This window comes from Zingiber officinale, chromosome 2B (genome assembly GCF_018446385.1).
Source record: "Zingiber officinale cultivar Zhangliang chromosome 2B, Zo_v1.1, whole genome shotgun sequence".
Taxonomy (NCBI): Eukaryota; Viridiplantae; Streptophyta; class Magnoliopsida; order Zingiberales; family Zingiberaceae; genus Zingiber; species Zingiber officinale.
The window spans coordinates 44,581,796-44,596,559 of NC_055989.1; the positions used below are offsets into that span (position 1 = coordinate 44,581,796).

Sequence of the window (14,764 nt, forward strand, 5' to 3'; positions counted from 1 at the left end):
ACATCAAGTTGATGTATTGGATGTATCATGTCTTATGTTTGCAACCATGAGCTCTAAGCTTCAAAAACAACACGATAACATGGATGCTAATGATATGATTAAATATTTAAAATGACTATATCAAGAGCAGGCAAGACATGAGAGGTTTAAAGTATCAAAAGCCTTATTTTCATGCAAGATGACAAAATGGAGCCGTGTAGGAACTCATGTTCTTAAGATGATTGGTTATGTTGAGAACCTTGACAGACTTGGGCTTCCATCTAGTCATGGATGTGGATAAACATAGTTTATCCACACTACTAGCCCTAAACTCAATGTAGATTACATTTTAGTGGACCAAGATCTATATTTTATCTTATCTTGAATTAGCTTTGACTAATCGCCCCAGACTTGGCTATTTTGGTAGGTAACTTCTACTAATTGCATATAATGTAACTCTTGGATAATTAGGTGAACAACATAATTTATTCTTTACTTATCTAATGGTGCATATCTTAATTTTATGCCTCTAAGTTCTTAATCTTATTGAGATAAATTAATTAAGTCATACCTAATGTTTGATAAACTGGATATTGCAATTATTCTATTGCATTCTATCAAGATAAATAGAAGACACTTTACTTTGGTAAACCTGTCTCCTATTAATCAAGATAGTAATGAGCATCAAACTTTGATAGACAACTTAAATTGACTTAATTCTAGTAATTTAACAATTTAACATGCATCACATATATTACATAACCATGACATATGTTAACATACATTGTACAAGTAGAAAATAAACGTGACATGGTTATAACCCATCTAATATGAATTTCTCAAGCCAATAAGAAGTTCGAAAGGTCGACCTAAGGGAATTGCATCTTCTCCAAGTGCTTCCTTGGTTGACAACCCAAGAAAACTGCATCTTCTCCGAGTGCTTCCTCGATTTGCATGTGTTGTTGGTCTCTTCCTCAATTACAACTTTGTAGTCTAGTACTATACAGCACTATTCTAATTTGTACATTACAATTAAAGGATACCACAAGTTACATTCGATGGGAGTTATATGAGAAATTTTTACAAGTTGAGATATGGAGATAAAAGACACAACACGTAGGCTGTATTAATTTTTACAACAAATACACACAATCCAATCATATCGGGTAAAGGGCCATAACTATGCATCATGTCATATGTCACATGTATCAATCTTATAACATCAATTTATTATAATTCCAATTAAGGATTTATGTGACGAAAACATATGGAGTTGCAGCGCCCCTAGCGGGCGGGGGTCAATTGGGTAACGCTCCTTACGGGGATCGGGGGCGGAGGCCCCGAAAGGTAGACGATTTACTTGACTCATAGAATAAGTTGCTGCATTTTTTCCCTTTGATATTAACAATCGAAACAGTTTGATCCATTATTGTAATCAAATCACAATATCCATTATTAACAGAACGATTAATATCTCACAATCTGGTCACAACATATTATCACAGAGATATCAATAATCATAAAATCGTCATTGTTCCAGATTATAGCATTCATGTTATCGAATTAACATGAAGCTACAATCACTCTGTTTCATACTAGAGTAATAAAAAATCTTACAAAATCGAAACACCCAAAACACCTATAAATCATTCATGTAATCATAATAAACATGTCATTTTATATTAGATATAAAAAAATAGTAAAACAATGTAATCAAATTCGCAAGTGGCTCTGATACCACTATTGGGTTCTGTTCAAAATTAAAGCATTAAAATAAACTTAGTGGAAAAGGAACCCACCATAGATCCAAGCGAATTCTAATTACATCATAAATTTTGTAAAAACGTTACCTCTTGAATCGTAAAATCCTTTTGCGTATATGGAGAGTCTGGTTGATATCAGAAGGATCAGTACATTCGCGCATCTAGCGGTATCCACACGAGCACAACCACTACCTATCTCACGAGCACAATTGGAGTCTCTCAAAATCACTTCACGTAGTGCTAGCTTCCATATATATATATATATATATATATATATATATATATGATAAAACCCTACTTTTAGGTTATTTTCTCATATAAGATATGTTCGCCGCCACTAAATTTTATCTAATAAGACTTTTTAAAACGCGACCAAGTCTTATCTAGTAAAATTTAATAAAATGTAGCCAAGTCTTATTTGATAAGACTTTATCTAATAATGTGGCTAAATTTTATCTACCAAAACATTATCTAATAATGCAGGCTTCATTGGTTTGGGTTTATTTGAAAAATCCAATTAAATATTAGACTAACTATTACTTCAAGAAGTTTCAGATCCAATTATATTAGTCCATTAATCCAATAAGATCCAATTAAATTAAAGTGGGACTTTGATTGTATTCCCAACACTATAAACTCCATCACATTATTTTCCCACATAACTTGCTTTTAATTTTGTTGAAGTTCTTAGGATCATTCAAAATCCTGAACTCCCATCCGTTGTCGACTTCCTTCAAAAAAAAAAAAATCTCAGATTCGGACGGAGTGACAGATGCTGTCGAAGATGGATTTCTTGACATTATTACCTATTCTTAATCACTTCATCAGTTACTTGTAATAACCCAAAAAAGATATTTAAGAATAAAATTAGTAACTTTTGAAATTATGTGATTTAATCATCTGATTCATCTTATCCACCATTTTTTTTCACGATTTTATTAAACCTTTGATATTTAACAAGTAAAAGACCACCACTTCAACTTCAATTAAATTCATAAATCACTTTGAATTTTTTTTTCGTAAGCTCCAATATTATCATCTAAAAAAATAAACATATTTTTCTTTTAACTAAGCAAAAAAAAAAATACAGAAATGACACTCACGTAGAAATCAAGTGAAGAGAAATCAAAATTAAAACAAATTATCTTTCAATTTGCAAGTATCAAAATTAAAACAAATTACCTTTCAACTTCAATGAATATTGCGAGTGTATGATGAAATGACGTTTCCAAATGATGAGGCTTTGGTCAACCTTCAATTCAATCTTGGACTTCTTAACTCTTTGATTTCTTTAAAATGTGGGCTTCTTCATTTATTCTAATTTCTCCAACATACGATGAAGATGAAGTTTGGTGTTATCCGCTAGGACAAGCCAACAAATTGATTTTCTTGTTGGACCAAAGTTTAGGGCTTATAAAACTTAAGCCCAACACAAAAAAAAAAAGGGTTACATTTCAGTTTTTTTAATTGGGCTTTATATTTAAAATCCCAAACTAAAAAAATTCATGAAAACATTGTACTATTTCCACGGCGCCTAGATGATTCGACCGATTAGTCGGTGCCTAAGGATGCCTAATCCCGCCAAGGCCGGCCGACTAGCATATTTACCTAGATAACTGCCTAGGTTGATTTTTAGCCTAAGTACATATCTATATCACTTTAAATATGTCTCAAAGTATTCTCTCAATGGGTACAATCCGGACTTTTTCTCAAATGTTCTCATTTTTTATCCTATTCATCCTTGTATGTTCGTACATTCATCCTAATATCTTCATCTTTGCAACTCTCATTTTCTACTCATGTATCTAATCGTTATTCTATAAAACTTCTAGAGAATAACCTAGCATTAGTGTAATAGTTTGATGGATTCATATATAACATTTACCTATGTTTTAATATTGACTGACAACCCATCACAACTCTCCTTTATCTGCTTGGGACTAGCCACATATGAGTATTTACCATTCTTTGGTAGGGCGGCGATAAGAGAGGCATTCATAAAATCTGTTGGGCTATTATATGCTCTCTTAAGAACTTTGGTAGTTTGGGAATCATACAACTATCTGCCATCAATTTCACTTGTCCTAAGCATAATTGGCTATCAACCTCAAGTGGAACACATCATGAATTAAATGAATTTTCTTGAAATATCTTTATATCGAGTCTGTTTGGCGTGTTAGAATCCGTTATTCTTGTTCTTGGTGGTGAAAAATATCCTAAATTTGAGAAGGCTTCTCTTCACATGTTGTGCGATACTTGATTGGTGATGGTTGTAATGAATGGACTAACTATTCTGGCATAGTCATACCCCTTCTAGTGGTTGGGAGTGAATCATCGATAAGAAAGGATCGTTGATAAGTAGGGATTGTCTCTCAATAATGCATATGTTGCTCTTAAAAGCACTATTGTTGCCAAGGTTAGATTGTGTAATCTTGTATGGTTTGAAGGACTTGTTCCTAAAGTTTCTTTCATAACTTAGATCCTATTTGATGTGAAGTTGCCTGCAATGGTTAGAATATGTAGATTGGGGATATTAGCTCATAACTCATTCTGCCTAGGCAATTGTTCTTGTGAATCTACGAATTATTTGGTCTTTGAATGCTCTTTTTCTACGTGTGAGAGACCATTGTGGTTAGTGGAGGTTTTGTTGGTAAGTCTCTTGGTATTTTGACTTTGGAGAAGGAATGGTTATGTGATAATGTGGTGGGAAAAGGATAAAATTATACCATGGGCGACTACTATTTACCCCATTTGGAGGGAACACATTTGTAAGTGTTTTGAAGGTAAAAGGATTCTCTTTTAGTGTGGTTGGACTGATTCATCTTGATGTGAGGATGAAGCTAAGACATCTGTTTGAGCTTTTGCTATTTCTGTTAGGAAGGGTTTCAGCCTTGGGAACTGCAGATTTGAACCAATTCCTGACCACTGAAATTGTTGATATGTGTTTCTGTTTTACCATGTCTCTTAATATCAGCTTGTAAGCTTCTACACTGATTGTGATGTTACAAATTGTTGATACTTTAAAGGAGATTCTAAAACTATACTGATCTGTAGATTTCATGTGTTCAACAATTGATACTATGTTTAGATACCACTGACTGGAAGTTTGGTACTCTTTATGCTGTGTTTTTGGCTGGTTTTGTTTCAGCTTCAAAACTGGATTGTGCTATGGTGGGTGCTGTAATTCCTAACTTCAGAGCTGGTTTGTGGTAGTAATAGGTTTGAAGGTTGATCTATAGGCTGTTCTGCTGCCAGTCTGCAGTTAGCAGAAACTAGTTGACGTGAAGCTATTTTGTGATCTGTTTTTCAGTTTGTTTTTGATACGTGCTTGTGTAAATTATCTCAAATTGGAGCTTATCAGGAGGCTTTGTATCCAAAGATCTGCTAGCTGTGAGGTTTCTAAAATTAGTTGCAGAAATGGATCATACTGAATTATTTTGTCCATGTTACAAAGGCAGAAAAAGTAATGTGGTGTTCTGATTGATCTGTCCTGAAAATTGATTAACCAGTTCTGCCTTACTACTGGGCTGTATTGAGACTGCCTAGTTGCAGTGAAGTTGGAAGTTGCTGGTACTGGAGCTGCTATCTGTCCGAGTTGATACCTACCTGATACATGATAACTTGCTGGATTCAAATAGTTCTGAAAATCTGTGATGCTCATCACTTTTGTTTTTTTCTATTATTTTTCTTTAGTTTTTTTTGCTTGGGACAAAAGCCTTGTATTTTTCTTCTTGATAGATGGAGAGGTTTTATGTTTTTAGTGTTTTCTTTTTTGAGATTGAACTTTCATGTAAGCGGTTTTTTGTTCATCAATATATGTTCACTTGCCTTGTGCTAAAAATAAGTCTCATAACACAGGCAAACAATAGATATGACTTACTAAAAGAGTAAAAGTAAAAATAATAAAATCAAACCAATTAGAAATAAAATAATTGTGAAATTTAGACCTTGAGCTGGTTTACTTTTATTTGTATCATTTCTCTAATGTAAATTTAATGTTTAAATGATTGATTGCGGAATTTATTGACTCTCGTACTTCTAGAATCCATTACTAATTGGAAACAAGTTAATAAATAAGAAAAAAGAGCTTCTTGAATATCTTCTGTCATACTAATCAGTCTTTCTGTAGATAATAGGCATAATATTACTTTGACTAGTTCACTTTGCCTAGTTTAGGATTAATGCGAGAGTAAATGGCTATGGAGATAGTAGGTCCAAGTGATCTTGCAAGTATCAAGAAGATTTGATAGTTCTTCCTCCCTAGTCGAAGGTGGAGTTAGCTGAAACTTTCATTTTTGGGGAATCCAGCTCTCAGCACGATTCCACAGGAGCAAATTTTGTTCCCTAAGAAGTAGAATGCTCTATAACCTATAGCTGTTACCTCCACGGAGGACTAGGAGTTGGAAATGTGTCGTATGGCACAATGGTGAAAGGGGAGTGAGGACTGAGGAGTAGTAGGAGGACAAAGAGGACTGTGCTGACCAGAACAATGGTGGAAGAAGACGAAGTAAAAGGAGAGCAAAGGATATAATATCTTTTGTTACCACTGTGTTGGTAGCTAGGGATTGCTATAGTAGCTTGCTGAAGGGTTGCTGATGAAATGAACAGAAAGCTTATCATGCGACAGCATTCCCTGCAGTACGTCTCAGTGTGGGATCCAATTGAGACATTTACTAGATATAGGTGAGGCAATGCAGATACTTTTAACCATGTGTATATTACAATATCCACTGATAATTAATTAAAATGGTTATTTATTTACAAGTGCATATACATTTCGTGTGTCCTGCGCATGCATAATAGTATGTTACCTCTATTATTTTATACTCTTTGATCTATCAGATTCAGATATTGTAGTGAAGAATATCTCTGACATGGATGCTTCTTTGAACCATCCGCATGCAATTGCAGGATAGATGTCAAGACAGTTGATGGGAAAATCATTGTGTCACATATTGATGAACCATATTCCTTTACTATTGGTAAATCTGAGGTTAGTGAAAGCTTCTTCCAGGATGTTGAGGTTCAGCTATGAGTTCTGGAATTATATTAAAGATGGCTAAAAGATGCTAAAGGGAATTTGCAACTGTTCCATTTGAAGAAATATTCCTAAGTTTGGCTTCTGGTTTTGTTTCGTTGAATGATTTGCTGATTCTGAAGAATTGAACTGTTGGGTTCTTTGCTTTTGATCGATGCTAAAGTAGTGCATTATTGGAACACCATCTTCTTGATTTACCTTTCATTTTAACATCACTTTGTTCAATTTCTTTAATTGCAGTTACCAAAAGCGCTTGAGGTGGGCATTGGGACAATGACACGTGGAGAAAAAGCAGCAATTTTCCTGAGTAAAAGCTACATGACAAAATCTTCTCTTTGGTCGATGATTGAAGGTTACGATGAGATTCAGTTTGAAGTTGAACTGGTCCACTTTATTCAGGTTTCTTATATACCTTTTAACTTAATAAGATTATCTAATCCTAGACAATATTGTGGTCTGTGATGTTATAATAGTTATTAATGAAATTGATATCACTGGACAGACTTGGTTGCCTTTCTGCAATCAGTTATCTCATAATTTATTGAGATAAGATATATTTAGGAGGCACCCAAATAATTTATTACATGCTGATGTTGAAATTTAGGAGGCACAATTTACAATTTACTTATCACGGGGTTTCTTGTGCATAGTCCTTTTAACTTCGCAAAATTTTATCTCTAGCACCTTATTGTTGTTTGGTTGTTAGCCATTTACTTTTGGGTCTTAAAATTTCTGCTTTATTTAACAGGTAAGGGACATGCTTGGTGATGGCCGTCTTATAAAACGCCGTGTTGTTGATGGGCAAGGTTCTACATCCATCTTATTGAAATTAATTTATTATATTATGAAACTTTTTTTTTATTATTTTGAAATAAAAGACTTGTCAATCTGGCTGCTAAAATGTGTCGGTTTGGATAGTCACGCTATGAGGATTCTCTTATTGGGTAGTATTGCTTTGAGTAAATATTTTTTGGCAGTACCCCGTCTGTTGGAACATGGTTTTAAAGGTTTAAATGGCCATAATTTTTTATTTTTTTAATTCAAAATTTAATGATATTAATATGAACCTTGTACAGGAGAAAAAAAATTTCTTATAGTGGTCATTGGCCATTAACAACCAGTCTGTTTCACTCTACAGATCCTTTTCTATTTAGTTCACAATTGTAGCAACATTACCAATATCATGCTTGGTATGAGGTAGATAGAAACAATATTTGTTCTTCTAAAAGATGAATGTTCATGTTAATAGCAACTCTTTTCTTGGTACTGAAATGACTGCCAATGTCATCCTTCATTCTTGTGACTCATCAAACTAACATACTATGTATGCCTTTTATATTAACTACTAATTTGTTAGACCATGATTTCTAGATTGAATTCATATAGATTCAGTTATGCACTAAATTGTTGAGGTGAACCATGAAACTCTTATAGTGCAGTAGCCCTGAACTGACTTCAACTGATTTTATAATTTAAAGTATGCAAGACAATCTAGTTGAAGGTTCACTTTGAATCTCCTGCCAGCTGATTGATTACGTAATCATTTTTATAGATAAAGAGACTGCTTAATGTTAAAGCTTGTTTACTACAATCCAACTGTTTCCGTCCTCAAGTGACTTTCCTCGAAAAAATATTTTTGCATGCTGTTTACTATAGACATCATTTGATGTTTCTTGAATAACTTTTTGTAATGTCAGTTATTGTTCGAAAAGGATTATTTTTCAAATAATTGTCCTAAAATTATTTGTCTTTCTGCTTTCCATAAAATGTCACTAATGATAGATGTTGTGTAACAAGTTTTCTTTGATCTTTTCAAATCCATTAGGTGAATTTCCCATGGACTGCCCTCTTCATGATAGCTTGTTGAGAGTGCATTACAAAGGAATGCTTCTTGATGAAGAAAAGACAGTGTTTTATGATACTAAAGTTGATAACTATGGCCAGCCTTTGGAGTTCAAATCTGGAGAAGGGCTTGTAAGCACTTTATTTCCACACAATGTGTACAAAGTTCTTAGGTTTCATCTTCATGACATTGATGCTGGATGCTAACTAGATTATTAACATTTTCTTTCATGTTTGTTTCATCATATTCTATTTATTATACAAAATGCTCCTTTGATCAAGTATCATTAGTAGAATCTTCTATGCTTTCAGATTAGCCTGAATGAGTTTTGCTGTTATTTCTAAAGTACATGTTCAGATAGGTTTAGATTGACTGAATATCCACTTAACAAGTGCAGGTAAATAGGGGGTTTGTAGTTGAGAGGGGTAAAATATTGTATTGTTGTATTCAAAGAAAGAAATTGACTAAGACAATGGATGACAATGAAGACGAAACTACAATATTTGTGTAGCAGCTTGAAGATGCAAGACTTTGAGTTGTTTTTAAAGAGTTGATAGTTGGACTTTAGTTCATGAAGATCTGTAAGAGAAATACTAATATATGTAAATTTCACATAGAGAACACATAGAAAGAAATTTTTTTATTGAACTATAGAATGCAATTACATGAGAGATTCAAGCCCCTTTGTAAAATGGAATAAAGACTAATTTAATTTTTTCATAGTTTGTAATGCATAGTAAAATTTAATAATTGCTTGACAACTTTAGAACTTAAAATCATAATTAAAATTTTGACAAATGTTCAATATCTGTGACAACTCGATAGCATAAGTCTTAATACATATTTATCACAACGAGAAAGAGGCTGTATGAGTAGGTATGAAATTTCTTTTTTTAAAAGAAAAATGCTCATGGCAGATGCAAGTGCATAAGCATGTATTTCATGGATACCTAGCACCGATATAAATCTCTTAAATGCACTCAACAACCTCTCTCAATAGACTTTGAAGGGTGGGAAGGGGTAGGCAGAGGAATCAATTTATTGGTTGATGATTTTTAACCCATAGATGACTTTAGAAGGACAATTACCCATTATTTGATTTACAAAATTATTAGGAAAACTTGGCAATGGATAAGATGGAATTCCATTTTTTTTTCTCGCTATAGGAGACATCTAAGTTTTCTAAGCTTAGGTTGACTATCTCAGTTTCATTGTTGATTTGGGGATGAAATACTATTGAAAATTTTAGCTAAGTTCCAACTAGTTTTTATATTTTTTTTTCAAAAGCAAAAATTTAACATCCCTATGAGACACTATTGATATGAATAACTCATGCAATGTAATAACCTTCTTGGAGATCAACTTGTTTATGTGAGGTTCCTTATTTGTTTTCTATTGGCGACGGAATGGCCATTCTATCAGTTTGTCTTTGGCAACTAAGATGTAATTGTTACGTCTATTAGTTTAGGGCAATCCTAAACTAAAGTTCATATCCTTTTAATTTTCACAAGAATGTAATAGTTGTGTTTACAAGCATGCATTTTACTTATTCGTTTTGGCCTTTAAGCATATACAACACAGAGATATAACCGAATAACGTCTTGTCTAAGGGATGACCAAAATGATCCATCTATGATAAGGATTATGGTCCTCTCTTTTTTAGAGCGTCTTGTGAGGCCATTTGTGTGTAATTCCTAAACTAAAAAAAATTTAATTAATGTCTTGAGAGATACATAAGTGTGTATTAAACATATAGTTGTCCCTAATTGTGAAGTTAACTAAATTACAATGATTCTTATCTTGAATATCTTTAAAAATATCAATATTTTGAGTTACTACTATTATTCTAAATTATTAGCATCTGTTATTACTAATTAAGATAATCTTCAATTATCATCATTTAATCAATATCTATGAAGGTCTATAAATCAACTACCAATAAATCCACTAAGAGGTGAACCACTGAAGTCATTATTCTTACAACGTAATGATTTTTCTCTATTTAACTTTAGATACTCTAGTATAAGATTATATTAGAGTTTTCACTTTTTAGTATTTCTTTTCTGCGTTGGACATTTTTATTATTTTAATTTTTTTGACCACAATTATTCTATTTTGCATTCACATCTTATCTATTACTTGTACAACTGACTTGACTTTCTTGTATAAATTATGCTAATTTAATTATATATCATCTTAGGATTTATAGATAAGAGATCTATAATATAAAAATAGATCATCAAGTAGCATAATAGGTCATGCTTTAGAATATCCAATTTTTAGAACAACTCTTTACATGTTAATTCTCATATGAAACCCCCCACATGTTAATATGAAAGAATATCAATCTATTTAGCCCTCTAATGGTTTAATATTTAAAACTCATTTCACTATTTTAATTATTATATTATATTATTATTTTTAAAAATATAATCATTTTATTTATTTATATATGCACAAGGAAATGTTTACGAGTGCAAAGATAGATTTTACCCACTTCTGTGTATAGCCAAAAAGTCTAAGCATCAGCAAATCAATATGTTCTACTAAAATACATGTCTACAAATACAAAAATAATGATCAAGCCTTTTATCCCATTAAATAAGGTCAACAATATAGATTTTCTTACGCCAATCAGGACTCGATCCCCTACTATATCTTAATTTATATTTAAATGAATTTTATTATGTTTTATCATTACCAATCAAATCTTCTTTATTCTCTCTTTTTATTAATTAATGTACATATTTGTCAGGGTCGTACATCACCTAACTCTATATCATGTTAAATGAATCTATCGGAGTCTTCATTCAATTGGTGCAATTTTGATTTTCTCTATAGTGTTATCATTTCTTATTTTATCCATTCTTGCATATTTGCACATCTACTTTAGCATCATCATCTATACGACTCTCATCTTTTGCTCTTGATTCATAACCCAACATTTAGTTCTATATATCATAGCAGGTCTTACTGTCATTTTGTAAAGCTTCCCTTTAAACTTTTGATGTACCTTACGATTGCAAAGAATATACGATGCACCTTTCCATTTTAACCATTTTGCTTGTATCCTATATAAAATATCTCTATCAACCTCTCTATCCTTTTGCAATAACGATTAATACTTAAAATTTTAAGTTACAAGTAGCTCATCATCCTCTATTTTAACAATTGTCTTGCTACGTCTACTATTACTATATTTAAATTCCATATATTTGTCTTGACTGTACTAAGTTTAAAAAAAATTCAATAAAAGTGTTTTCCGCTAAGATTTGAACTTAACATTTAATTCTTCACGTGTCTTGTCGAAGAAAAGGTTCCTGCAAACAACATTCACCATGATAACATGCTTTATATGTGTCGAGTAAGTTCATCTATAACTAATGTAAAAAGATATGGACTTAGAGTTGATTTTTGATATAAGCCTATTTTTATGGAAAATAATTCAATTAATCCGCTTGGAGTCTTTTCTCTTCTTATTACATACTCATACATCTCCTCCATTGTTTTAATATATGCTACGTTGACACCTTTCTTGTCATTATATCTTATCATTACATCCTTATACATTTTCTTTAGACTCTTATCATAAACTCATCCGATATTAATGAACACACCATGTGTAAATCTCTTTAACTTTTAGGACCACGGAAAATCTCATTTCTTCCTTGCTCATTAAAATGATCCACTTGCAATAAAATTATTATGAAAAAATATATATACAAGTTACAATCAATAACAATAACAACCAAGTCTTAATTTTATTAAGTCGGGTGAGCAATATGCATCCTCATATACCATTAGGCTCAATCCCCTACTATGGATTCATTCATTGAATATTTGCCATAGTTTGACGTTGGCTGGCAACCTAACGCAACCCTCCTTTATCCGGGCTTGGGACCGGCCATGACCGGTCATCATGGGTGGAGTTAATCCCCTACTATATTCTCATCTATATTAAATGAATTTTATCTTATTTTATCGTTGCTAATCAAATCTTCTTTGATCTCTCTCTTCCTCAATTAATGTGCGTATTTATCAAGGTCTCACATTGTTTAACTAGGGCATTTATTAGTCGTCTAAATACATGCTTATATCATCTTAAACACATCTCCTGAAGTTTTTCTTTAATAGGAGCAATTCCAACTCTCTCTATTGTTCTCATATTTATCCTACCTTAACATGCTCGGCAACTCCCAACTTTTACTCATGTGCTCGATTCATAGCCTAATATTCAGCGTCATATAACATAGTATGTACTTTACGATCACAAAGAACACTTGATATCCGTCTCCATTTCAATCATTTTATTTTATTTAGGTAAGATTTGTTGTTTTCCTCTCGCGGTTTATCTATTGTCACGCTCTACAAAAGCTAGATTGTCGTAAAGTTAGCTTCTCTCACCATGTATGAATTGCAGTAGTGTATTAGCAACATAAAGACAAAAATTAACTAAACTAACTAAATTCATACCTATGAAGAGACTCCACCAATGTTGTACACAAATCTCAATAGATAAAGTTGGAGGTCAAAAACTCCATAATGAGCATAAAATACGGTATAAGAGAGAAATCTATGATGTAAATAACATGTTGTATAAGAAAATCCAATGAAAAAGTAAATTGTCAAGGTTTCAACAATCTCTATCATAAATATTTCTTAAATCAGCTTTTAAACAATTCATCATTGTTTTTATTTTCTCTTTTGTTCTTTTACAAGTATTCATATTTAGTTTATCAAGGAATCCATATATAAACATATTTTATAAGGACAGTCAACTTGAAAATCTACCAAGTAAAAGATGCATTATATATAAGAATGAATGACTCGCAATCCATCAAACATAAAGAATGCATCATAAACATATAAGAATATATATATAGGGTGAACAGTTCACAATCCATCTAAGATGTATCGTATATACATGGGATGAACAACTTGTAATACATCCAATATGAAATATATCATATAAATATATATAAGGTGAACAACTTGCAATGCATCCGATAAAGACGTATCATATATATATATATATATATATATATATATATATATAGGGTGAACAATTCACAATCCACCTAATAAAGATATATCGTATATACTAGGGATGACAATTTTTCCCGCGGGTTTGGGGCCTCGCGGGGAAAATTCGAAACGGGGATGGGGATCCTCGATTTTTTCGGGGATGGGGCGGGTTTGGGGCGAACCCACCCCGATTATTATTATTATTAATATTAATAAATAATAATAAGATTTTTTTAAAAGTATTAATAATAGTGTTAATATTAATATTAAAATTTTTGAAAATATTCATAATAATATTATTATTAATATTGATATTAATATTAATATTATCATTAATAATAATAATAATAATAATATAAATTAAATTTGGGGATGGGGGTGGGGATGGGAATTTGATCCCTGTGGGTTCGGGGAATCCCCGAACCCGAAAAAATGAGGAGGGGCGGGGATGGGGATGGCAAACCTGCCCTCGCCCTGCCCCATTGCCATCCTTAGTATATACGTAGGATGAATAACTTGCCATCATCTAAAATAAGAATATCTTCTCATATAAAATGTTTGATGCCTACACACTCGCGAAAAGATCTAAAGGCCCTTTTTGAGCTTGGGGCTAATGCTTTAAGTATCGGTGTTATGTTTAGTATCTCGTTAATTTAATATCAATAATAATGCAATTCCTTTCTAAGTGTGAACCGTTAATTTAATATAAGTAATAACACAATTCCTTTCTAAGCGTGAACCCAAAGCTCTATACTATAACTGTTGCATTTATTGTCTCATCAATTTAGTTAAAATAATTATGTAGATCTTTCAGAGTGTCGTGATGAAGCTTTATGGCATCTATCATGCTTTGAAATCAAGCAAAACGGTCGAAATATATCATTCTAGTAAATCGTTGAAATTGGATACTACTTGACACTAGAGTTCAAAATCTCGAGTCATGTCGTAGTTTCAGTCTTTGACTCAAAAGATATTATTCTAGTATCGTGCCAACACTCCAATACATGTATCGATAACAGATTGGAGGTTGAAGGAGGAAGACGATGAAGTAAAAGGAGGAGGTATTATCTGCGTTGAGTGGTATCAAGTTTTCATAATTTACCGGAATGATATGTT

General features: G+C 32.4%; 1 protein-coding gene across 1 annotated transcript in view; it reads left to right on the top strand.

Annotated features, from left to right (window-relative positions):
* The window catches only part of LOC122048253 (peptidyl-prolyl cis-trans isomerase PASTICCINO1-like), a 48,159-nt gene that overhangs the window by 21,698 nt on the left and 11,697 nt on the right, over positions 1–14,764 (top strand). The window contains exons 2-8 of the mRNA XM_042609847.1: positions 4,891–4,951; positions 5,053–5,132; positions 5,252–5,312; positions 6,654–6,735; positions 7,021–7,179; positions 7,529–7,586; positions 8,606–8,754. Of these exons, the coding sequence (XP_042465781.1) occupies positions 4,891–4,951; positions 5,053–5,132; positions 5,252–5,312; positions 6,654–6,735; positions 7,021–7,179; positions 7,529–7,586; positions 8,606–8,754 (650 nt within the window). The remainder of the gene's footprint in view (positions 1–4,890; positions 4,952–5,052; positions 5,133–5,251; positions 5,313–6,653; positions 6,736–7,020; positions 7,180–7,528; positions 7,587–8,605; positions 8,755–14,764) is intronic.